Source organism: Perca flavescens, chromosome 12, assembly GCF_004354835.1.
Source record: "Perca flavescens isolate YP-PL-M2 chromosome 12, PFLA_1.0, whole genome shotgun sequence".
NCBI classification, from domain to species: Eukaryota; Metazoa; Chordata; class Actinopteri; order Perciformes; family Percidae; genus Perca; species Perca flavescens.
In genome coordinates, this window is record NC_041342.1 from 15601850 (window position 1) to 15628485 (window position 26636).

The 26636-nt window shown below is 40.0% G+C and overlaps 1 protein-coding gene across 4 annotated transcripts in view; it reads right to left on the minus strand.

Annotated features, from left to right (window-relative positions):
• The window catches only part of adgrl2b.1 (adhesion G protein-coupled receptor L2b, tandem duplicate 1), an 85740-nt gene that overhangs the window by 37048 nt on the left and 22056 nt on the right, over nt 1–26636 (minus strand). For all 4 annotated transcript variants that reach the window (XM_028592651.1, XM_028592648.1, XM_028592652.1 and 1 more), the window contains 3 exons: nt 10911–11124; nt 7148–7257; nt 2689–3489 (listed from right to left, as the gene is read on the minus strand). In XM_028592651.1, coding sequence (XP_028448452.1) covers nt 2689–3489; nt 7148–7257; nt 10911–11124 — 1125 coding nt within the window. The remainder of the gene's footprint in view (nt 1–2688; nt 3490–7147; nt 7258–10910; nt 11125–26636) is intronic.

Consider the following 26636-nt stretch of genomic DNA (forward strand, 5'->3'; position numbering starts at 1 on the left):
ATTCACAAAGCCTGGTGTGCTACTGCTGGACATGGCATCTAGTCATGACTCATTTTTCCTTCTTGAGATCACAGCATTTCAAATTGTCCCATACACTTAATTATACACCGTGACAAGTTCTGCTGCAAGGATTCTGATTAGATCCCAATAAATAATTAGTGAAATCAATGTTCTGTTGGGTTCCTTGATACACACTGTTCCTGATGCAAGTGGCAACGCTAAGCCTATGTGGCATTAATGTTTACCGAGGCTTTACGCTAGCTGAGAGAGCACATTAAACCCTTCATTGAAAATGCTCTGTGATGGCCACTTTCCTCCTCTCCCTGAGCCTCTTTTGAGACAAGGAGGGTAATTATGATAATTAGTTGTTAATTACATTAACATACATTAGGATGTGAACAGTTGAGCATCCGTTTGCATGCATGGAGAACTCATTAAAGTTTGAGTATTTTTCATATCTCCTCTAACATACTTTTAATTGAGGCTTTGGTTGTTCAGCAGAACAGACACAAACTCATCTGTTCTAACAAACAGACCCCCCCCACCCCTTGGGTATCGAGTTATCATGCTGGAGAGATTCCAGGGAATGGCAGGAAAACAAACAGACTTGTTGACAAGAGGTTAGAGTTCAGGAGCACACAGCCGCCATTGAGACATCAATGTTAACCCCCCTTCAACAGCTCAGGTCAAGAATCAGATTTCCCCCTGGCCACCCCTCCCGAATATCCAGAAGTTAAAAATCATAACGTTCTTCAGACCAGTGCTTGGGGCAACCTGAGCTTCTAACATAACTAGAGATCAAGTCAAGATCCTTGTTCCCCCACTTCACACAGGAGACTCTCTGTGGGATAAGGTGGCTGCAGTCAGGTAATGAAGCCTATTATCATCTTAATGTAAGGTCCCTGTCTGATGACATATGTCACCTCTCAACTCTTCACAGATTAATGTAAGCTCTCGAACCGCCTGACACAATTCTTCACTGTAATTGATCTCTCTTTCCAGCTACTCTTCTACACTGATTCACCATGTGGTACACAACTCACACACTCAGCCAGGTGCTTTAAAAATATCTGGCCACAACAGGGTGTGTGTGTATATATATATATATATATATATATATATATATATATATATATATATATATATATATATATATATATGCTAAATTGATGAGGTAGCCATGGCAACACAACTTGAAACCCCAAGGTAATGGGAGCATAACCTCTGTGCACAATACTTCTCAAATGTATATTTAAACTGTATATATATATATATATATATATATATATATATATATATATATATATATATATATATATATATATATATATATATATATATATATATATATATATATTAGGGCTGCGATATGGTTGAAAACTGTATCACGATATAAGTTTTTCATATCGGTCGATATCGATAATTATTGATATTTTTTATTACCTATTTAAAATAAGGACCAGGAGAAAAATATATAAAATTTAAACATTTTTATTTTAAACTTAACCCTGCTCTGATTATAATCCCCTCAGTTGTAAAAGCAGAAATGTCAACACAACCATGGAAAACACTCAAATAATTCAAATGTAAACAGGTCTAAAATCACAATGAACACTTAACAATTATCTCTTAACATTAAGGTGCAAAATTAAAGAATAAGTAAGAAGTGCTTAATAAAGTGTCATAAAATAGTGCAAAGTGTTAGCTAAATATAAGAAACCTGAGAAGGAACTATTTTCTGCAGGTTTAGTGCTAGGTTGGTAACCTGGCTTCTGGACAGTGCTCAGCATGTCTGCCTCCGTTATTTCTTTGTAGTGTTTAGTAAGGTGCTGATGCAGAGTACCTCTCCATGGTGGTCTGCTGCTTGTGCCGTGTTGCAGCTGCAGATGTTGTTGGACGTTGATGGCGAATACGGCTGTGCTCGAAAGTGTGAGCGCGGCTAAAGTGGTAAAACAAGTTTATGGTATTACCAGTGTTGGTCTGACGACATTGGTCTGACTACGGTCAGACTTATAAAATCCCCAAAACTGCCATACTGACTTTTCCTGTTTTATCAACGATTTTGTCGCTCGCTGCGGCACTCACTTTCCACTCCATGCCGGTTCTGTTATTGAAGAACACGAGACAGCGATGTGGCGCAACCAAACTTGATACTGTTACATGATTGGCTGTTAGAGTGTCACTCCCCACGTTGCTAGGTTGCCAGAGAGTGAGGGCCTTTGTTCATGCAACCAAACTTGATTCACAACCTCTGGTTTCTTCTGATGAAGAAAAACAAGTTATCAAACGTTTTATCGACCGCATTTTCTATTGATATTGATTATGTTTCTATCGCGATACATATCGTTATCGTTTTATCGCCCAGCCCTAATATATATATTCATAATGGTTTCAGATAAAGCCAGAAAATAAAGGATTTGATCGGGTCCAAGCTTCAGCTGAAGTGAGTGCCTGAGCTTGCCTCATGGTAATAAAGAAACTCATCCCTCATTCCAAGGTGAACCTGGAATTTCTGTCTGCAAATGAGCCCGTTCCCCAAGACTAACACAACCCTCTTTTCTTTATCACCTCTGAATTGCATCCAAAATTAAAAAGCAGTCATCTGTGACATGCCATGCTGCAACCAAACAATACATCAATTAGAAAAAAAAGAAAGTGAATGAAACCAAAAATGGGAGCAGCTCTCACCTTCAGCAGGATCCGGTGGCCCGAAGTCCAGGTCGTAGCGCAGGATGTAAAAGTTATTCCACACGTATAGCTGGTTGTCTCTGGGGTTGTAATCCACAGCGGTGATGTACTGGTACTGGTTAGGGAAGAGGATGTCAGTGTACTCGCCCTGGCTCAGCTTGGTATTGTAGATGTAATCAATTTGGCTCCTGCTGGCCTCGCTTTCGTTCTCTTCGTAGGTCGAGCGCACCACGTGGAGCACGCCGCACACCATAAAGGCGTTAGAGGCAGAGCGCTTGTCGTATGCTGTCTCCCATGTGGCCTCAAAGCGGAGAGTGTATGGGTTGAGCTGGCTCACCACAATGCGCCCATTGTTCTGCTCCGTGGCGTAGATTACCCATAGGCCCCTCTCGTCTACTGCTAGGTCAATGTCGGTCTTGCCACCCCAGCGGTAAGGTGAGGTGTCGTGATAGTTGGCATTATTAACAATAGCCTCGCCGCTTTTGATGCGAGTGCGCAGGTCAAACTTGACAATGTTGCGAGTGCGTTCCTTGTTGAAGAAGATGGCCCCATCATAGGCCACAAAGCCTGTCCCGTCAACACGGTGCGGCAGTTTATAGGTGGTGGTCTGGCGACCATTTTTGAAGTCCTCAAGAGAGGCGTACTCGATGAGGGTGTCAGTGCGGTACGGAGTCCAGGGCATGAAGAAGACTTTGTCACCGGCCTGCAGCGGGTCTTTGCACCACGACCCCGCTTGCTGCTCTGCCTCAAACAGGAAGGTGGCGTCTCCTACACCCTTCAGAGTCCCGGGACAAATGAAAACTAGTGACAGAGAAGAGAGTGAAAGAAAATACAGTAAGGTAAAATATTTTGAACGTACGTGACACATTTAACACGCATCATTCTTGTTGCTGTACAACAAAAGTACGGGATAAAAAAAGATCAGGGATTGTGAATTTGGAGGAATGTTTTAACTAGTGCTTTTGTATTATTGCTAGTGGATAGGGAAAAAAAGAAAATAAACGGACGTGTCATAGTGATTATTTGGAATGAGAAATGTGTGTGACGTTAAGAGAACTTGCATCTCAAGGGTCTGCTGCTACATCCTAACAGGGACAAAACAAAACAAAATGTGAACAGAAAGGGTAAAAAATCCTGCAAATAAAAGACATGGGAAATGGGGGAAGTAGAATTCACACTTAAATACCAGCCTGTCTCTGACGTCAAATGCCACATGAACAGCTGGGTATATGAACACACAGCACATGCATTCTAACATGACTGAGATCATAAACCAAAATGAAAAGGGAACAGACTTCACCTCTTGTGATAAGAGTGAACAACAGGTTGTCAATGGTGGTGGCGGCAGCAAAGCAGAGGTAAAATGAAAGTGGAGGTTGGGGAATAGATCGAACAACATTGGTAAAGGATTTTCACTAGGCTACTTCTATGGCAGAACACAAGAGTAACCACTGATGGTTGAGGGAGGCCGTGGCAGTGTTCCCATTAAGACGGTTTTAAATTAATTGGTTCTGGCTAAAAAGGGACACAATGAATTCTTGTTTTCCTTTCAAACTTTTTTTTTGTCTGTGCCAATCTCACTCAGCCATCACAGCTATTTCACATCACGTGCTATGGGTGCAGCAGAAGTTGGGCCAAGCAAACTAAGACTGCCAAATAAGAATATATACATAGAACTACTCATTCTTCAAAGGTTAACAAAGTGCTAAGCAAGAGTCCCTGGAACAAATCAACACCGAACTGTTGGTGTTTTCTTTGAAATTGCGAGGAAAAAACTACATCCGTTGACCGTGGATGTCATTTAAATTCTGTTCTGAAATTCATTTGGACTCCATGGGTGCAAACAATCCTCCTATGGGGTTAGGAATTGACAGGAGAGGCAATCAGGAGGGGGAGGAGACGTGAGGGGAGCTGTACTCAACACCACAGAACAAGGAGCCGGGGAGGACCAGACCACTCATTTACCTTTTTGCTCCACTTCTATTTCAGGCATTGGAAAAGAAAGCATAAAAGAGTGCAAAAGGGAGAGAAAGGTTATCATGAGTCAACTACCAGGTACAAAGAGAAGAATTAGCTGGAGAATATGACCATGAGATGAACTGCAGGGCTGCTTTGGGAGGAAGAACTAGGGAAAAAAAGTGTTTGTTAGTGAAACGGCCTCTCATCCTAGGATATAAAAACAGACAAGTTATGGCTAGAGACAGGCTATGTGCCATGATTTCCAGCGCATTTAACTTTTGATTCCTACTTAGTCCTCAGTCTTTAACTGCCAACAGAATAATGCATTAGCTGATGTAAAAGCAGTATAAATCCCTCTAAAAGTGCTTCTCCTAAGTGGCAAAAAAAAAAAACATCTCCTGGTCATATTTAGAGGGATAACATTCTTAGAGAAACATCACTGGAGTTATGTTTGGCATGTACTGACTGAGGGTGGAGTTTATTCAAACTTTATTAACACAAATCAAAACTCGATTCCAAACTTGCTCGGCCACACACGTAAAACATGACACGGTGCTAATGTTACAAACTCTTAAATGAGCCAAAGAGCGCAACAGCACATGAGATGACTGATGAGCAGTCGGACAAATATGGAGTTTCTTTAGTAGACTGTTGAAGCCGCATAGACTCTGGGTCGAGGGGGGAGAGGCTGGAGACAATATGTGAAAGATTAGAAGTAGAAAAAAAATGAGAGCACAGAGGTTAGTCGGAGGGGGGCTACAGGAGGTGAAAGGGAGGTCTGTTTGAAAGAAGAGGGAAAAAAAGGGTGAATATTTCTGAAGATGTTTACAATTCATCAATTTAAATACTAAGTACTTTCACAGGCAGGAATGAAGCCTAAAGCTGCTCTTATAAACTACTCTAAAACACCCTTTTAAAGTAGATTAACTAAAATCACATACCAAAGAACAGGCTTTAATATAGTGCCGGTTTTAACCAACTCTACAGTAGATTTTATTAAATCATGTTCACAGACAAACACTAAAGCTGATCCGTGACAGACTACAGGAATTTGGTTAAACTTTTATGATTATTATCACTTATGCTATCACTGTTTCTACAGGACATAAGTGAACACAATGTACTTTTACTAAACTAAAGCTTAACATTTACCCATTTCTTTGTAATCTGTCCTTTATTATGTCAGCAAAATGCACCATATTGTTATTAAAGCCATATAAAGGGTCAGTTCACCCAAATTACAAGAAAAAAACATTTTCTCAGTTACCCCTATTGCTATCTAGTCATGCAGATAGTTTTGGTTGTATTAGCCCAGGTTTGGAAATATCTGCCTCTGAGATTTCTTCCGCCACCCAAATACAATAGAGGTGAATGGAATTTAGATTTTCTGAAGTATAAAGTTGTTCCAATCAATTTTTTAAGAAAGAATCTTTTGGATTATCCAGAGTAACAGGAACACTGTTTCTGAAGAAGATTGCTGTTGAGATTCATTGAGAATTTCAATTTTTCTAATGTTGTGGGCACCGCATACTACAAATCACAAATTCCATTTACTTCTATTGTGCTCGGGGCAGACAGGTCACATCTCAGACCTTGTATCTTGTATCTTGTATTAAATGCAAATGTAATATTGAATCATTTTATCACATTTGAATAATTTCTAATCCCTTTCCATCCTGATTAGGTTTAGCTTTCAACATTTTTAAATAACTAAAGTTATGTATAACCTAAACTAAAAGATTCAATTTATATTTGTTATCACTTACACTAAAACAATATAGCTTTATTGTATAACCGGTGTATCCTACTTTATTTTACACCTTATTTTTTTACAACTGGAGAACCCTTCCTGACGATCGAAATTGGTTTTGTTGGACTACAAAAACACCTAGTCTACTCGCAGTCAAAGGGTGATGATTCTTCTCCCTTACAAACAATCTTTGGCTGACACTAGCTTGTAAAGAGCACATTAAACAGAAAACAACCAGAATTTAATTTAAGACATTACAAAATGTACATTAATTAACATTAATAACAATAACAAATGTAATGTCCCCTTGTAGGATTTATAAAGTATACATTATTAGTATTAGTATTATTATTATTAATAATAAGGTCCAATAAGAATGTCTTGGGTAAAAAGCCAACCAGGAACTAGATCAAAAAAGGAAGCAGCTATCAACACCCAAAACTAAAGATGAATATCTCAAAACCTGCCCAAATTAAACCAAAACTATCTGGATGGTTGGATTCTACGTATGATTCCATTGGCGGCAATTGAGATTTATTTTTTTGTAATTTAGGTGAACCAAAACTTTTTAATGACTGCAACCCTTCAATGCATCAACTTAATTTATCATTATTAATGCTAGTCTTCCAGTTGAAGTATCATCTGTAACTGAAGAGTATACAGGTTGTGGTTACAGATCTGTCTATTCTACAGACACTTAAAAAAACACACAATAAGAGTTCAGTATGAGATTTGGATGGCGATACTTACTATATGGAACACACTCATACTGGACCTCTAAGTACTTGTAGGTGCCAGGGCATGGATCAGGAAAGACATCAGAGCCAGTGACAACCACACACTGCGTACGGTTGTTGCACCTAGAAAAAAAAAAGATTGACCAGAGATTGCATCATGACTACCCTCAGCAAGAGCACTCGGCAAACATTAACAGCACAGAGTGGGGGGGGGAAGTGCATAGTTACAGCTACAAAGAAATTGATGAAATCCCAGCCAGGACTGTCACATATGCATTCTAGTTTAATCCTTGGCAAACAGAGAGGAATGAAAGCATTAAGGACGTATAAATGATATAAATGAATATGATAATGAATAAGCGAGCCGGTAAAGGCATGTAAGGAACTAGCGATGGCATTTCCTTAACAGCGTCTTCATACCACTATTGAAAAGGAAGACATTCATTAAAGCACATAAAACAGGTGGCGGTGACATGCGTGTGGACTGGAATGGTGGCCCCTGGTGAAACGGAGCGGCTCCTCTGTGTGTATGCGACAAACAGGGCGTGAATGTGTCTTTTTTTTAATGAGAGGTTATTGTAATCCAGTATGAAATAATGTCCCTCTGTCGGATGTGTGAATTGCAAAGTTAGTGTGTGTGTGTGTGTGTGTGTGTGTGTGTGTGTGTGTGTGTGTGTGTGTGTGTGTGTGTGTGTGTGTGTGTGTGTGTGTGTGTGTTTTGTGTGTGTGTGTGTTTGCAGATGTTTCTGGTTGCTAACAAAATCAAGTACTGTATAGTGGGAGGGGAAAGAACAGCAGACGACTGAGTTTGTTTAAATACTGTATAGGGTGAAATTGGCTCCACTTCAATCAAGTTCTCTTGAGGCCGAGGGATTGAGAATAATGTCAGCAGTAACAGAAGCAAACAAGAAGAAATTGGCACCAAAATAGGACATTCAACAATTTGCAAGCCTGAGATAAATATTTCAGAAGGTCAGTAGCAGTCATGCAAGTTGGACATACATTTCAACATTGGAAATGACTTTCAAAGAATCATTAGTAATTCAAGAGGCTTTTTGTCGCTGCCAAATGGGATTGTGCTGCAGAAGAAAGTACTGTACTTGTGTACAATTTTCAGATACTTCTCATTTACTTAACCTTTAACATACATATTTTATATTAGTTATTTATTATAATGCATTCTTATGTATTATTATGATGACATTTATATATATTTGCTTAACTTCAATCAGCTACAATATTAAATTGCTGCTTACATGTTGATGCATCAGTGATAATAATAAAATAATAAAATGCATAATAATAATAATAATAATAATAATAATAATACAGACCTTAAATTAAGCCATTCGGCATTATAGTCATTTTTACTTTTGACTATTAATACTTAAGTGTTTTTAATTAAGTAAAACTTTGAATGCAGGGTTTTTTTACTTACTCATTTTTTTCCTAGTTTAACTTAAACTCACATTTAAAAACACTGACATATTATCACCTCTTAAGTTGATGTGGCTAATGTGTTTGCAAATAATTACCTATTTACACATCCAGAAGATACGGAGCAATTTTAGTGTTTATTTGGAGTTCTGTTTCTGGCCTAGTGATGACTGTAAGTCCAATATATTCACTCTCTTCTTAGGTCTGTTTTGGTATCTACCAACTCCTGAGGGAAATATCTGGCTCTTAAGCTCCTAATGCTGCACTATGTTTTTTACATATCCCAATCGGTGCAAGTGTTAATATGAAAATATTGATTAGTGCATCTAAGTAAAAAATCTAAATAATTATTCTGCCACTGCTAATCTTTCCACATTGTAAGAATTCACTCTGGCATTTATTGTACTGCAATTTTTAGATGTTTTGGAGAAAAGGGAGGTGTTGTTGCTAAGCATTTAGTCACGCTTCCTCTGTTTTAAACTGACGCTGAAATCGCTGCATGTAATCTCTATTGCCCTGAGCTCAATCTTATGGTTGTAAAGTGTTTGAATCCTGCTTCCTTTCTATCCAAGAGCTGCACCTCTGACCAGAAAAACAACCTTTATTCAGTTAGTTTCACTGAGTCAGAGAATCGGTGGCCATTGAAATGAGGTAATGTAAGTCAGCGAAACGGCCTTATTTAGATTATCTTCTTGTGTTGTTTTTTTTTAACCTACACTAATAGAAAACAGAGAGGTAGAGGGAACAAGGTCGGCAGAGAGGGATGTCGGACATGCGGTCTATTTACAGTACATCTCTGAGAGAATGATCACCAGAATATTAAACAACCCCAGTAACCTGCGTTGCCATTAGTTCCTCGATACATTTTTCATCAAGACACTTGTTTTTGTCTACAATCAAACATTTTACTTAACAGAACACTTTGATGTTGTTGAAAATCAATCCAATTAATTCCTGTCTAGCTGCTTGTGTTGTGAAAAACGGGTTGCTGATGAATACTTTTGTCGCAATTTCCAAACCAACAAAACTCTGTGTGGCAGACGTCCCACTGTTTATATCTCCCCAATCTTGTTTAATGTGTTTTTTAATCTGTCCGTGGTGCTATTGCCTTTTGTTAATCTTCCCCAACATTGGCAGAGAGCTGTGTCTTAATGTTTTGCCGGTTAAACATCCTCCTTGTTTTAGTTTGCTGCAGACTGAAGGAGGACTGATTACGGTCTTCCAAAGCTTTGTGACTGCTTTAACATCCCTGGTTATCACATCAACTTTAATTACGGTCAGGAGCCCATTTCCTCTGATCTGAATCATTAGAATAATTCTAGCTTAGGGCTTGTGGTGCAGAATCTTCTCAAAGCTTTCGCTCACACACTGCCTCCAGGGAATCTTCCATGGAGATAAGTTTGAAGTTCAGCTCCAGCAAGTGAGTGTCTGACTTGTCAACAGATGTGGTGCACAATGTTGCAGTCAAACCGAGGGGCACAGACACTTTCAGCGGCGTGTTACTGTACAAGAATACTGGGACTCGGCTGTAAATTCAGAAAGACAGAGTAAGACAGGAGAACTTGATCTATTCCTGGGCTATTCTGTAGTGATGTACCTCATGGGAGCAAATACAGACATGAATGAGGGATTTAACCCAAAGGAGTACGATGGTGGGTGGTGATGCTCAGAAGCTAGCCTAAGGGGGGCTAGGTTAGGATAGAGCAGAGCATTAGAAGATGAACTGTGCTGGTTTCTATTTATGAATAGTTCATCCGGTGCCCTTTAAAAATACACACCCCTCTAGGGGTAGGCAGCAGTCGAGTTGAAGTGTTGCTGTGCTGTCATTTGACAGCAAAGCAGCATCCTGTGAGAGGGTAACCAGGATAAAAGGCACGATGATGGGCACTGCTCACTACCTGAGGCAAAGTCACTTCAATCCAGTATCCAAGTATTTGAACAAAGCAAGCCTAATGTTCCAAATAGGGAATTAAGAGGGTGTTCATGTGACTTGCAGTCTCTCTGAGCTACACTGATTACGACTTAAACAGCAGCAACAACACACAGCTGGTGTGAAGAGCTCTGTCACACGGATGTCAATTCCTGCCTGTCAAGAATTAATCTGTGCCCCAATTTCAAAAAGCCACCTACATGATTTAGTCAAAATTGAAAAGATGTCAGATGTTGATTAATTGTCCGGTATGTACGTGGCTGCACGAGCAGCGTGATAATTTAAACGTTTCTTTTGTATGCAGATATGTTAAAGGCAACAGGAGAAGTAAAAACAAAAAAAGGTCCATACTTTGCCAGTTCCTGGTTATGTTTGTGAAATAAGATCCCTCCTCTCCCCAGTGTTTTACCTTTGTGATATGATCTTGTAGGCATCGGGGAGGTAGCAGTTGACATTCTCCATCTGGAATGGGTCCGCGTCACAGATCTTGTCATCGGTTCGGCCGTAGTTGGCCGTCTCGATCATAATGACATCACTCCCCGGGCAGCGGAGATCAATTGCATATCCTTCACATGAGAGCTCCCTCCTGACCAGCCCGAAAGGCAAGGCCGCACGGATGAACCCTGGCAGAGGCACAAAGACAGAGACAAAACTTTTAGAGAAATAATAAAATTTAAAGGATCACTGCTGCAATACAATAAGACCACACATCATGCGGTAAAAATCCACTGGCACAAAATAAATAGGCAACAGCAGTCCAATGTTTACCACAGTTTTAAACAGACGAGCCATTACACGCGATACAGGAATGGAGAAAGACAAAACAATTCATCTCTCCATCTCTCTGTGGTCTTGGATGTTGGCTAAGACATCAAATCAAAGTCATTGGAGACCAATGGTAACCTCATAAATTCTTCAGCAAACACTAAGGCTACATAGCATCAGGAAGGCCTCCACCTAGAGAACATCCACCACGGAGCCAAACCTATCTGGACCGAGAATTGTTTGTTTTACAGTCGTGCAAGCCCCCTCATTTGTTTCTTTTGCTTTACTTGCTCTGTAAAGAAAGATAGAGAAAAAGTCAGAATCCCGGCAGAATGGAGTGTAACATAATCCATTTTACAGTGTCGGCAATCGAAGAGTCTGGAGTCCACACAGGAGGAAAAATCTATACATGGAACACAGCAGATGGGAGCGCAGCCAAATAGCTCTACTTTGGAGAAAATTAACTATTTTGCTCAAATCTGTCCACCCACACAAATTACAATGAAATAGGTTATTCTTCTGTATTTCCTTTTTTCTAAATAATAAAATGTCATGTCACAAATAAGGTGGAACTACAGATATGCAGATTTGCAAAGAGAGAAAAAGCAATACAAAAACTAAAGAAAATAAGAAATCCATTATCTGAGGTTAAAATGATCCAAAGTAACAAAAAAAAAAAATGTCTTTGCAATTCTAAGAAAACAATTAGGTAAAATCTAAGTAGAACATGCAAATGTGTTTCATTTAAGAAGCGCAAACAGAGCGCTGCAGGAACCGTCAATAATCGCCGTTGTTTGCAGCACTAGTAGGTCCCTGAGGGGGCAGCTACCATTTGTATTTTCTGCACTGCTCTTTCCTAATTAGCCCTCCTTTCAGCCTCTTGCCTTTTCCATGCTCCCATTGGCTTCAGAGCATTGTCATGTACTAACACTAACCACCCCGGGTTCACTTTGCCCCCTCACTCTAATTATCCTCACACTTCTGACAGTCAGGGCCTGACGCAATTAGCATTGTTTGAACTGCTCAAAGTTGAAGTGGTTCCGGCTTGAAATTCCTACCCTAAAACCCCCGACCCAAATGTCTGCTAGTCATTTCAGCCTGCTGTGCCTGGCTCACTTATAATGATATTCTATGTCAGTCCGTACATGTCATACTAGCAAACACAGACATCTGTGAAACATTGTTGAGAATATAATGTTGGAGTCATCTCATATTAGGAGAAACTTCTGCACGCACTAGTAGTGGTAGCAGTATAAGAAAATATGAAACTAACGGTATAATTTATCTGGCATTCGGCCATTAGACATTTCATTATAGTGCTATGATCTGTCTAATGGCCAGTAGATTCTGCTTAGCTGGACTGTTTATCACCTCATTAGGAGACGTCAGTGTAGCCGAACCATAAGTGGAGGGCTGTGGGGTCACTCCATCTATTCCAATAACCACTACAATTACCCAAACCTTTCAGAAAACCTGTCCAGAATGGTGGATGATAAAACACAGAGTGGAGTCACCGGCTTTACTGCAAAGACTAATGATCGCCCCGGCTGCCATTCCTCATGGAAGGAGTGACGGGTTTATCACGGCAGCATACAGAAAGAATGCATTTCATGGGGTTTTAAAATTCTGAGCGGAGAGAGACCGTTTTCCGGCTAAAACACCCTCACTGACACACACATGCACACGCCAGCTGCCTTCCATGATGGCATGCTGCTGTCAACGGAGATCCAGCGATTGATTGGGCCTGTGCCTTGCTGGCCTGCTCCTCCCTCGCCTGTATAGATGCTGTATCTGGTCATAGGCTAACACTGCATCAATTATGGGGAGTATCTCGACTCTACTGGCAGCTTACAGAATAAATTGCTTTTTCTCCAAACTGCGTATAGTCTCGGTCTCATTAATGACTGTCTTGTCAACTTGTAATTGGGCAAGTAATGACAAATCTGTCCAAAAAGTTAAAATAAATATAAAGGATATTTTTTCGCTCTGAAGGATGAGAGCTGAATTCAAGGGAATATATTTTTGGTTTACTTAACTAGATGCTGCTTAAGATTTTAGGATTTAATCACAGCTAAGAAAGAAAAACCTTGTGACAACAAAGATTTCTGGATGTAGGTATTCTTCTGTGTTGATTTTCTCGATTTAAACAAGTTTTGAGAGATTTTGGAAAAGAGAGTAAGATTGTTTGTGTGCACAAATGTCAATGTCTTAGGGAGGTATGAAAAGCTTTTCATCTTGCGTTCTGTGCTTTGTTTGACTGCTCAACTTTGCAGCAGTTGAAGACTGCGACAGAAGGGCACCAGCTGCAGGGAAAACGGTGTCAGGAAAACGGCAGGAAAAAATCCATAACACGATCCAACGTGTGTAAAAAGAAGAAGAGAATGGCCTGCTCTCTCTGTCTGTACCTTGGATTAACTTTACATTACACAATCAGGGAGGGAATTGAATAATGCTTTATATGACCACTTAGTCAAATTGCCATGGTAACCACTTTGACTTAGCCATAATTGGCTGTGATCCCTATTCCTGGCCTTGTTGACACGAAGCCTTATCATGCATTCTGGTCAGTAAGTGACTGTGAGGAAAGTAGCTTTTCAGATTCCTCCCCCTGACCTGCCTGCTAAGCCGTCTTTTGAACTGAAATATGTTGCATTCTGGGAGTTTCTCTTTTTTTTTTTCTTTAGTTGACAGCCTATAATTCACTGGCGACAATCCCTCATAATACATATTTTGTTTTCTATCAACACCCTTGAAATTGGAAGTGCTACTGTGGCTCAGATGGGCACATCTGAAACCATCCACAGAGTTACACTTGGTGGCTTTTAAAACCCTGGAGATGAAGCGAAAAGATAATTGAGGTTTTGGTGTCAAGATATTGCCATTTGGGGACTGCATGCGCCAGACCATAACACACATGTTAAGGTTCATCTTTGCTGCTCTATGCGTTAGCAGTTGTGGCCGACCTTTAACCCTACAAACTCCACTGTGACGGTGGGAGAAAGAACTGGAGGAATGTTTGATCAGTCCAAAAGAAAAAAAGAACTGGGCCATTTTTGGAGGGTAGACAGAGTGGCGAGAACTGGCACAGACAGAGAGCAAAGGCGTTGCTTGATGCTTGTCATCCTCCATTAAAGTTCCTTTGATTGGCCTTTGTGGTCCTGGAAACGGCAAACAGCTGCATGCAAATGGCCCTGTTTCCCCAAGGCTGGCCCCCATTGTTCTGGGCTTGGGTTTGACAGGGACGCTTTCTCTGCAGCATAAAGGAGGGTGTAGCCTTTAGTCAAATAAGAGTTCCCCCACCGTGGTCACAGCAGGAGTACTTCAAGATTGTTTGTCTTTTTATGTTGTTTTATTCCCGATATTACTGGTAGCCAACATCTTTGGAAGAATGCGCAGATTTTAAGAGTCAAGCTTTTCCTCCAACAGCGGGGGATGCCTTCGTAATCCAATATCCGGAGTGACAGAGTGGTCTTACAGCATGTTTTGCTCTGGTGAAGATTTTCAATGGGAATTCATGAAGTATGATAACAAAATGAAACACACATTTTAAATCTTAAGATTCGGGAACAAAGCATCATCAATGTTTTACCTCTTTTTTCCAGCTCCTTTGTTCTTTACTGCAGTATTTCTAATCTGTTCAGTTGAACTTTTTGTTTGCTGGCCAAAGAATAAAATTATCTTAAATTTTTTTTTTTTATCCAAAAGACGATTGCAGAAAACATTTTATGTATTTAATAAATCAAAAGTACACTTTACTGTCCATACACATGCCTTTCAACTGACAAAACAAATACTTGGACTAATTTGGCTTACACTGTACAAAGAAAACACTCAAAATTTCCATTCCCACATCCCTAAATTTGTAAGGCATCCGATGTTGCTGCTCAAAATGTGTGACTAACATTTACAAATGTAGTACATGACCGCCCATCAGAAGTGAGAGTCACACAGGACCGAGGTGGGAGATGAGAAAAGAGATTTGGGATTCACAAAATAACACGTGCTTTTCAAATACAGACAACACCCCGAGAACTCACTTACTCTGCCACAAGGGCTCATATTTCATTTCAACCGTCAAAATGCGGTGAAACACTGGAAATCTAGTTGGACATATGGCACCATTTCCCATGACACTTTAGTCCCCGCTCTAGTCCACCTTGCTGGGAATTGTTTCTAAAGACGGTGTCAGGCAAGACCACAAACCCCAGGGCTACACCCCCCTTTCCCAGACAACTGCTATCAGACACTCTTGATTACGATATAAGTATTCTAAAATAGAAACTGGCAATATAGGAGTCACATAGATACAGTCCATTTGAGGTTAAATGAAGCGCTCTGAGTCATATCTCTTTTTTCCTGATACATGAATTCAGTGTAGCCACTTCACATTCCAAAGAAAACATTTGTATTCATGGCCATGACCTTTTCTCTGATTCATCTCCTGAATGTTTCTTGACTTACAAAAAAAACAGTAGGTGGAAGGAGAGAATCACATGCTCCACCTTGATGCATGTCTTATTAAAGGGGTTTAAGAGTAAGGATTTGTCATATTGCTGAGGCTAAGTGAGCTAGACCCTGCTGCTGCCTCTAAACTCCTCAGGTGGGACAAAACTCGATCCTATCACCACCAATCCAGGTGTCGAAGTTTTCTCTTTTAGGTGAGCAGGAAAAAATTAAAGGCCAAATCCAGTATTCTCATTCTCATAATCAGGGTGTAATTTGTGAAAAAAACAGAGGGAAGGGATTTTTTAAGACATTTTTATTAATGAAAATAAATCACGAATTTCAGAATTTGAACTTCTTCACTGCATTTGCAGTAATATATATATATAAATAAATCATATTTATTCTTGTTAGTTATTAGTATTAGTGCAGTGCCTGTTCAAAACGGGCATGTGTGGAATGGGCCGATTACTTGGCCTGTGGCATTGCTGCTTGTAGCTTTCTCCAGAACTATTTTACCGCTAAATAACTTACATAAGGCCCCCAAAACACTTAATATGCAACCCCACTGTATACTTCTGACTAAAGGCCAATTTATGCTTCTGCGTTAAATCGACACCATGGGTACGTAGAGGAGATATTGCCATCGCCTGACGTGCACCTCTCAAAAGAATTTAACTACATGTCGCAGCGTCGCACGTCGCTTGGCTGTGGCTTGGTAGTGTTGCATTTCTCCCTACTCATTTCCTGGTTCTTCTTCTCCATAAACAACATGAAATCAAGGAGAGGGTTATCTTTTCTGGCTAGAGATTTCTGACCGTGGTAAGAAAGCACAGGGGAGACACTTCTTTCTCCCACTATGCCTCTAATGTCCACCCAATCCCCGCATACACAAATGCAGGCCCTGTTATTCTCTTAAAGAGATCGACGCACACATCAATGCACACACCAACGCACAAGTACAAACTTCAGGCTATTTACATAGGATACAGCGAAAGTTCTGCATGGAGCCTCTGCAGAAGCATAAATCCAGCTTTACTGTGTACTTCTACTTCAGAGGAAAACATTGTACTACTACAGGAAGCCAAGTTTGAAGTAGATCGGATGAACGATTCTCGAGATATTTGAAAGACACACATACACACACACACACTCAAGCACACAGAGGGTCCTCAATTTTTTACTTAGATTTAATATTTTCTTGTTCATTTGAGTCCACCTGGGACTGTGAGTTCCCCTGAGGTTGGATGTTGCCCTTCATACTACCTGTGGTATAATTCTCAGTTCTAGCAATTCTAGGATTTTTTGTGACGGTCTTGTAAAATACGATGATATGCTGCTATAAACCTTTTCATTTTCCCGGTTAGCTAGCTATAGTTTTCACGCTTCAATATGACATACATAATTGTGCTTGGTGACATTCTGAAAAGCCGTGCATGAAGCAAGGCTAATGGAACCAGGTTAAATAGGTAAATTAGCCACAATGTCAGTTATTTCGCACTATATACTGTTCACGAGCTTTAAAACACTTCTATTTGAGGTATATAATATATGGTCAATTGGTGCAGTAGTATTGATCACTTTGAGGGGGGGATAAATGTTGTCCCCATTAGGGATAAAAATAATTCTGCAGAGGCCAGGGATATATAGACCAGAAAGGGAGAAATCCCATGCATCCCCCCGGCAAATGGCACCGTGCTCATAATTGTGTTTATTACCCACTACTGGGTCATGCTAACTTTGCAACTTCATTGTAAAGATTCAGGGAACACAACTCTGGAAAAACAATTTATATTAGAGTAGCTGCACAAGTCTCCTTGAGCTTTCCAAGTAAACTTAAATTTCACATAAATCATATAAAATGAATACTTTTAACATTTTGGGTAATATGCTTAGTTTTTTTGCTGAGAGTTAGAGGAGGAGATTGATACCTCTCTCATGTCTGTATGGTATATGAAACTAGCAGGGAGTTAGCTGAATTAGCGCAAAGATGGAAAACAGGGGATACAGCTAACCTAACACTGTCCAAAGGTAACAAAATCTAACTGCATTTTACATTACTGAGCAATACCTTCAGTACATTTTGTAATATAGGTTTCTTTCTCTGAAAGTAGAATCATAATGATATGATCAGTAATAAATGCAGATGAAAATGTAAGTTAATTGCTAGTTGGCTAACAAAACAGCTAGCTTAACTTAACTTAACTACTTGGCTAGCTACACTAGCTAATCCATAGGGCTACTGTCTGTGTTTTAGCCGGACTGAAAGGCAAGCGTTTGAAATAATTAGCGTAAATTTAAAAATTATTTGAAAATAATAATTTTATTTTAGGAGGCTTGTGCTGCTCGTTCCCCAGTATAGCCTATATTGTTTGTCGGAGTCACATTTCCTAAATCTCTACAACGGGCGTAAAGTTACCATGACTCATTAGTCAAAATATTACAAGAGTGATGACCCAGAACAAGAAAAATAACAGAATTTTCTTTTAATACCACAATGTACACAAAATATTTGAAATGGACAGGCTTTTCTATTTTGACATCTGAAATTACACAACTTACAGAAAATGTTGACATTTTTCCACAACTGATGCACAGTCGACACGGTGGATTACTTTGGTTCAACATAACAGCCAGCTCAGCTACAGAGAAGACTGCAAATGAAAAATGTGTCCCAAAGGAGTGAGAACTAAAGTTAAAAAAAAGCCAGAAAGTGCAGAGCTATAATGACTGTGTCTTAATTAGGCCGCAAGAATCGAAAAAAGGTTTTCTCCCCTGTCGATTAGTTGAATGATCCCTGACACTGTGGGCGCACATCAAAGAAAACCAGCAAGGAAGCATCATTACATCACTAACACATATAATCCTTTAAATGTAAAGAGGGTCAGTGCTTAATATAAGTCACAGTGACAAGAGTAATTAAGTTGCAGAGACATTACCAGATGTAACGTCTTCTTTTGTTCGGGTCCATGGACACATCACTCGGATTAAAGCAAAGTATAATTCAACACCTTGTATAGTCTACTGAGAAAACAGCCCTTTCATAAAGATACAAATAACTGTCACAAAGGCTAAACATTTTAGAGAGAAAAAAAATTCTACTTGGAAGATGAAAAACCTATATGCTCCTGGGGGAGATCCATTTTGACAGAATTAGTTCATTGCTTGTTCAATATCTAACATATTGTTGCATCTCTTTTTGCAGGGAAGTTGATGAAACACACAGAAAGAGGTGTGTTAGAGAAACCTTCCCAAGTGCAGCAGGGCTATAGTTTCACAGGTTTGATCTACCCTGAGTGATGCTTAACTCCCCATAAAGCCCATATTTTACCCCTGCACTTAAACCCCCACTGGATTTTCCGCTCAAGAAAACGTCTCAGAATAAGTCAGGTGCCTCCCTCAGGGTGCGGATGGAGAGTGAAAAAAGGGAGGATGAAGTTGGGAAAGAAAAGAAGGAGGATGTGAGTTTGGCTCCATCACATGCTTGTGTCTCTGTTCTTGTTTGCTGGGGCAGAGTCTCCCCATTTCACCCTCCTAATCAACCCTCCTCCACCCAGCCCTGCCTTTACAGAGCGAGCTCAGGGGGCTTACTCAGTACGTCACATAGACAGGGTGTCAGGAGAAGCTGCAACTGGAACACGGATTACATGAATAATGAGCCACAGACTACAAGGATGACTAGGAACAGAAATCAAGTCCTCAAGACGATAATGAACAGACAATTCTGATAAGAGACGGTCTTTATCTTTATGCAGAGCCTGAAGTAGCCTTTAATGCATGGTGCTATCACTTTACTGGGCACAAGTCCATTTTGGTGCTTTCGTGTCTCCAAATAAACCCACTTGTGCCAAAGATGAAGTGGCGTAGTTGGGGCTGTGTTTATGCGGATGAAGTGGCGCAGTGCAATTCTGGTATTTGTTCTGGCATTAAATTGTGTTTCTGTGTTTCATCCCAGATTTTTTCATGGCTTTAGTTGGTGCACAGACAACAATGGTTTGTTTTTAATTTTAACATACATTTTTCATCTGCACATTTAATTGCACATACTAATTCAGCTTTTTTTAATGCTATTAAGACTGCATCTGTGCTGGCTTAGATTAATGGATGATGGCTATCAGGAATGGCTTTAGGACACATCTTAAGCTCCTGCTAACAATATTTATCCTCCTGTATCCCCTTTTTCTAGACTGCCTACGTTGCACCAGGACTGGACTTCTGGTCAACAAAATTTCAAAAACTTTGCGCTTGCACTCCAGTTTCAAAGACAATAGAGCCGATATATGCATACAAGGAAAACTGCAAGGTGAGGGACAGATGGTAGCTTAGCTAGCATTACAACTAGCAGGCTGTGGGTTTGATGATTTGTGTTGTGACTTTTATTGAATAAAGGTTGAAGTAAAAACATTTTAGTAGGAATAGAGTATTGAAAATGATGTTTGTCTATTTACTTCAGTGGCATTGAGCTGTCACCTCTTTGTCATTCGGAACAGAGGAATCTTTTTGTTGGGGGACAGCAACCCACACATTAAACCATTTGAGAAATAATATGATAATAGGACTGTAATGCTGAAAGTGGAAAATAATTTATTTTGAAGGCATCCTTCAATGTGGTTTTCAAAATCTGATCAAGTAGTTCAAGTTCAAGTTGAAGCTTTATTGTCATGTGCAAAACAATTAAAGTGAAGCAGTCATACCAATGAAATCATTGGTTCTCAGGCAGTGATCATACAAATATAAATAATACAATACAAATAAAATTAATAAAAATGACATAAAGGCATAATGTTTGTATGAATATTAATTATGATTAAAGAATTATTAGTAATTAAGAAATTGGTATTGGAAGGGGTTGCCTTGCTAAAAAGGTTTGTTTCTATTGTAACCATACATTTGTTTGCATTGTTCACATCAAAATTTGTCAAAAGTCAAACGATTCAAATATTTAATTGCAATTAATTGCATTAATGTCATAGTTAACTCGCAATTAATTGCACATTTTTATCTATTCTAAATGTCCCTTGATTTCTTTTTGTCCCATTATTTTTTCTCATTTTAATGCTCTTATCAACATAGAAAAGTGGATTGGCTTGTGTTGTGCTTTTGTCGCCTGGCTTCGACGAGGGGGCGGAGAATTCGTATCAGCTGTGCTCTTGGCCATCAAGTGGTATTTCAGACTGGACGTGCTGCGATGATAGCTCAGTTCACAACGACAAAACGCACAGATCACTTTGGTCTTGTCAATGGAACCATTTGGCAACTTTTTAAAAGTAAACTTTCCATTCAGAATCTTATTGGCATCCATTTCAGCGTCTCGCGCTTGCCATCCACTCTAAACGTTAACGTTAGCCTACTACTCTTTGGCCGGCTCACAAACCCAAACAAGTGTGTGCGGCCTGTTTTCTTTCCGGTCTAGCTAGATCCGGTGTGGTGTTGTAGTTTTTCTAACGTTACTAGTTGTCGCAACAGCATGTGAAAAAAAACTACAAAGTTTGCTAGGCCAAATAGAACGTTAATCTTGCGATAAAAAAATGTACGCCATTAAAATGGGTTTGCGTTAACGCCGTTAATAACGCCGTTTAACTGACAGCACTAGACAAAACTCAACAGAGGTAAAAGAACTTAAACAACGGTTTGCATTTTTATCTTTGCTGTACAGACTTTTACAAAACAAATTAAGCACAGTTGGTATGCGCTTTGTCACATGTTTACCTTCCTGTACCATAGTAGCCAAGCTAGCAAGACTACCAAAAGGTAGCCTACAGATAGCGGTCTCCACTCGGCATGTGAACCTTGATTTTTAGGTCGGAGCGGTCCGTTGAGAGTCTCCCACGCATACAAAAACAATGCCAGCACACTGTGTATGAATACTACACATGCGACCCTACATACGGTGCAACAGGCAAGGCCTTTATGGGCTTTTATACAGCTCTGTTTGGAGTCTCTCGGAGATTTACCAGGAAAGTCAATGAAAAAAAAACATCCAGGCACATTCTTTGGCAATAACCCGCTGCTATCTCTGGAACACTGACCACTTTGATTGGCTTGAGCGTGATGACCTTGCCCCATTCCCTTCCACCAGCATTCCGGTCAATGCGAGCTGAAAACAGGGGCACTGATAAGAGATGCACAGATGGGGAGATCTTGATGACAGACAGTTTCCTGCCCTTCATCTTTGATGAGGCCATTGTGCCTTGTGCACTCAATGGGGATATATATGCTACAAGAGGGGGTCAATACCGATAGAGCAAGGCAAACAAAAACGTTCTTTGTGCTTTGCTGTTTCTCAGACTATTTTTTTGCTGCGTACTTATTCAATTTCCTTCACGGCAGGAGAGGGCTTCCTTATCTTTGACTGTTTAGACCTGCAAATCGGCTGGTGGCCTTTTGTTTGCAGGTGACCCACCCTTAGGTGACATTTAATTCCTGGACAAAAAATGTGTGGTCATGCTCTATGGCACAGCCTCTCAGCCTGAGGAGATTACTAATACAGTGAAAGCAACAGAGCTGCATTCATGGCCTGTAGTAAGAGCTAGCCGGCAGACACAAAGAGCGAGACCCAACACACAGTCTAACACTGGTTTGAATCATACATGACCATAAGCCACGCAAAAGTGAGTGGAATGAAAGAGAAACCATTGGTACATGAACTAAAGTGGAAACAGTTTCATCTTATATTTACACACTAGTCCCTCTCTGTAAGTTTTTCTCCCTCTCTGTTTTATGAACAGACACATTGGAAAAACTAAACACACACACACACACACACACACACACACACACACACACACACACACACATACACACACACACACACACACACACACACACACAGAAAGCACACTTACCAAATCATCGTCATCATTTCTTTAACTGATTGCTATCCTTTCCCCACTGTTAACATTACTATTACCACCAGCCTTTACTGTGTAACTTATAACCAGCAGAATCAAAAATGTGAGCTGTTGTGACATTTCTGATACGGAGCAAGGAGGAGGACAGATAGAGACAAACGCATCATTTTCGAACGATTTTCACAGTAAATACTGTATAATTGAGGCTTTGCTCTCTTTTTCTTTTTGCAACAGCGAGGGGCTTTTTGTTCAAATGGCCTTCGTCTTCTTTTACACACACAATGTCTCTCCAAAATCAAGCTCTCTTTAATAAACAAATGCTTGCAAATGTATGTCACGATTAGAGAAAAAAACAGCTGGAGAGGCTGTGCTAAAAGAGAAAATGTGCTGCCGCAGGTATTTATTTAGAGCAACAATCTGCTTTGATTGCCTTAGCACAATGTCATTTTGGTGTTAAATGTTATATCTCTTTTTGCTTTTGCATGTTTGTTTAGCTCTTGTGCTTTTTGTTCCAATTATATTAGTTCTGACATGCCTACAAGCTATTTAAAAGTATTGAGTGAACACTGAAGCATACTGAAATCCGACAGGTTCTTGTTGCTTCCGTAAATACTTTCGTCTCTGTTCCAATCGTGATTTATATGGTTGGTAAACGCCTCCCCACACACAAGGAACTCTACAGCTTTCTATAGTGTAGACTTGGTTTTATTTGAAACCCTTCTGCTTCCACTCAAGATTAAATGCATTACTTTGTTATGACAGCTGAACCCTCCTGTAAAGCAGACTTACACCGAGCAAATCCAAAAGTTTAGATCCTGAAGCAAACTACTTTGTGGTTGTAAGCGGGACTCATCTATTATTTGAATTAGGCTGCCTGGAGAAGAAAAAAAAACAAGTGTGGACATCATTCACGAAAGGAAAGAGTGAGGTAGGCATCTGCTCCAATGTTTATACAATTTGTTACCATAAGGGGTGTGAATTGAATGGCTCCGAGGTGCTCCAAGCAAGAGAGATTTAAAACATGCTTAACTAATGAAATCAAACTGTCAGAAAACTGTTGCTCCTCGCCCATTAAATTAAGTGTTTGTTCATCAGCTGGCTGCATAGCAACAACCGTGTCTTAGCACACAATAAAGCACAAGCTTTTCTCCTAAAGGAAAAAGAGCTTTGCTCCTACATTCGCATATTGGATGGAAACATTTCTTGCTGCTTTTACTTTACCAAAAACGCACTCAGGAAATCGCTGTTGCAATAAATCTAGGATGACCCCATCAAGGGTGATATTGTATTTCATTTCCTCTGAGTGAAATACTGATCCTGGAGATCCATGTGACTCTGGCTCATTTCAATTTCATGTTTTCACATGATTCAAAACTTTCCAGGTCCTCAGTTATTATTAAACCAGCATATTGTTGTGCAATGCTATGCAAAAATATATCTGGTGCTCAGTACAGAAACTGAAAAGCTGCATACTGTAGGGATAGTGGCAAAACGCCGACAAAACTGTATTAGAAATGAAGATAAAAATAACAAATGTGAGGATTTATCCGTCTCCATGTGGCAAGAAAATCCATTCAATCCATATGATGAACCCCTGCCTTATTTCTTGACATACTTCCAGTTGGCAAATTTCATACAAGACTAATATAGTATAAGATTTTTTTTGTTTTTCTGTGCTTGTTCTTAACACATAGATTGACCAGTCATCTGTGAATCTCCCATGGTTTAGCTGATAATTCATGATGACCCTGCCATAGATCCGCAGCATTCAATATGAATTATAAAATGGCAAGCGAAGCATATCAATGGATGACAGACTGGATGTGTATGGCCAGGGGCCAGAGAGGAGTTAGAGCACAATAGCTTCCCCATTCAGTTAACCCCAGGACTGGAAATGCCAGTGAGGCACGAGGGAGGGTCCTCCATCAGCACAATGTATGGCACTGCTTGAGACAAATATTGTGCTGAGACGTATTGTTAACCTTTACAACCTTTTGGGGAGAAACACAAGCATGCTGGTATGTTCAACCAAGGAATATTTCACAATCTCCCTTTGAGAGAAATGTGCAGTGTGTTATCCAAAACAGCGGGGGGCTCAAAACTAAAAGAAAAAAAAACAAGAGCAGAAAATCTTTTTTGCTCCTTTTTGCCTTTTTCCTTATACATGATTCTGTTTCTTCTGACTTGATTATTCAAAAAACTGCATATTAATGTCCGTCATTTGCCCACTCTGCCCATGCTGGAACACTTTCTCAGACCTAAACAAACACTGCCTCTTCACTCTGTTCCCAGTCTGTGCAGATATGAGACTAACCATTTCATCTTTTACATTTTCCTTTTGTGTAATATTTAGATATGAAAACCAAAGTGCCTGCTCTCTCTTTGGCATTTAAACACAACAGCCAGCTAAAAGCGTTGACAGTAGACTTTACGACATAATCCCCCTAAATCTGGCTTTCTTTACTTTAAAGACTCAGATAACAGCTCTCATTCAGTCACAGCAGGTATGTGCCTGTGCACTTGACCCACCTTTGTGGCTGCTTCCTTTGAATGGTCGTCTTCTTTCATATCTGCAGACTGGGCGGTCTGAAACATCTAAAACAAATCTGATACCTGCATGACCTAGTTTACTCTAGCAGGAGCGTCATTTTATATACTTATTTAACAGCACATGGATGAAGAAGAAATGGAGTGCAAATATTGAAAACAAGAAATAGCATATACGGAGAATTTAGAAGTGTCCTTGTGATGTTTTCCCTGCACCATTATACATTATATTATATATACAGTCTTTAAAGTTAGATATTTTGATCCCATCCAACCCCATTTCCGACATTCGTTCTGGATTCAAATTGCCTTCACACACATAAAAGATTGAACAGAAAAATGAAGCAAGATTGTAATGTAGCATTACTGTTTTTACTGTTATCTCATTGATAACAACATCACTGTTTACTGCTCACTTTCTTTACCCCATATCAAAGCTGTAAGTTACTGCCATTGCAAACAGAACATTTCCTACCTTACTACTTCACATTAAAAGCATTCAACTGGCAAAACACAGGGCTGCTTTTACAACAACACACCATCACTTTTTAAGTTGATATGGCAAACAGTTCCAGCAGCTACACAGAACAACATTAATATTCATTTAGAGTCTTATTTCTGGCAACAAGGTGAATTCAAGTCAAATAATTACTCTTTTCTAGCTCGGTTTTTACACTATCAACTCCTGAGGGAAATATCTGTCTCTTTTGCTGCTAAATGCTCTACTATGTTCACCAGCTAGTCGCTAACTGTGTCGGTCTGCTGTTTTGTGCTGAGCAGGCAGCGACAGTGGGTTTTTAGAGCTTTTTCCTGAAAACTGGTACAGCGATCTGCTCAGTCCCTTTGTAGAGACTTCTTTGCCGAGAGGCAGATGACAGCATGGGAGATGGACAAGCTAGCTAGCCATCTCCCAGCTGGGAGTGAGGCAGAGGGACTGTAGAATCCACACTACCGCCATGGATGTATTATTTTAACTGGATACCGGATCCCAAAATAGCGCCTATTCAGTTCAATGGAGTTGCTCGCCTGGCACATACGGAAAAACAATTTCTAAGCTTCCGGGTATATATACGGCCCACTGAATATGAGCAGTAGTGTTTCTCCTGCTGGCCCCACCCGTGAGTTCCCACTGAGCCCATAGACTTTACATTGTGGTGACGTCACAGGTTTTTAAATCGCTTTTTTTCGGCTAGAGGGAAGTTTTCAAATATAAAAAATCCATGGTTTAAAAATTCTGAATAGAAAGAGTCATAACTGACCTGGTTTGCAGGTTGAGGTGCCTTATCAACAGTTTTAGAGACGTCTCGTTTACAATGGTGGCCTATGGGGAAATCCTTTTTGGGCTGCAGGGAAATTTATTGTTGCAATACTGTGAGTTCCCACTGGACAAAACTGATTGCAGAGCTGAGGGCTCTTCCTTGGGGCCTGGCTACCGCTGGCTGATTCAGGTGGGTCAACGCTGAATTGTTGCATGTATCCATGGAGAGTTATTTCAAGGTGACGCAAGGCAACGCGAGGCAACGCATTGT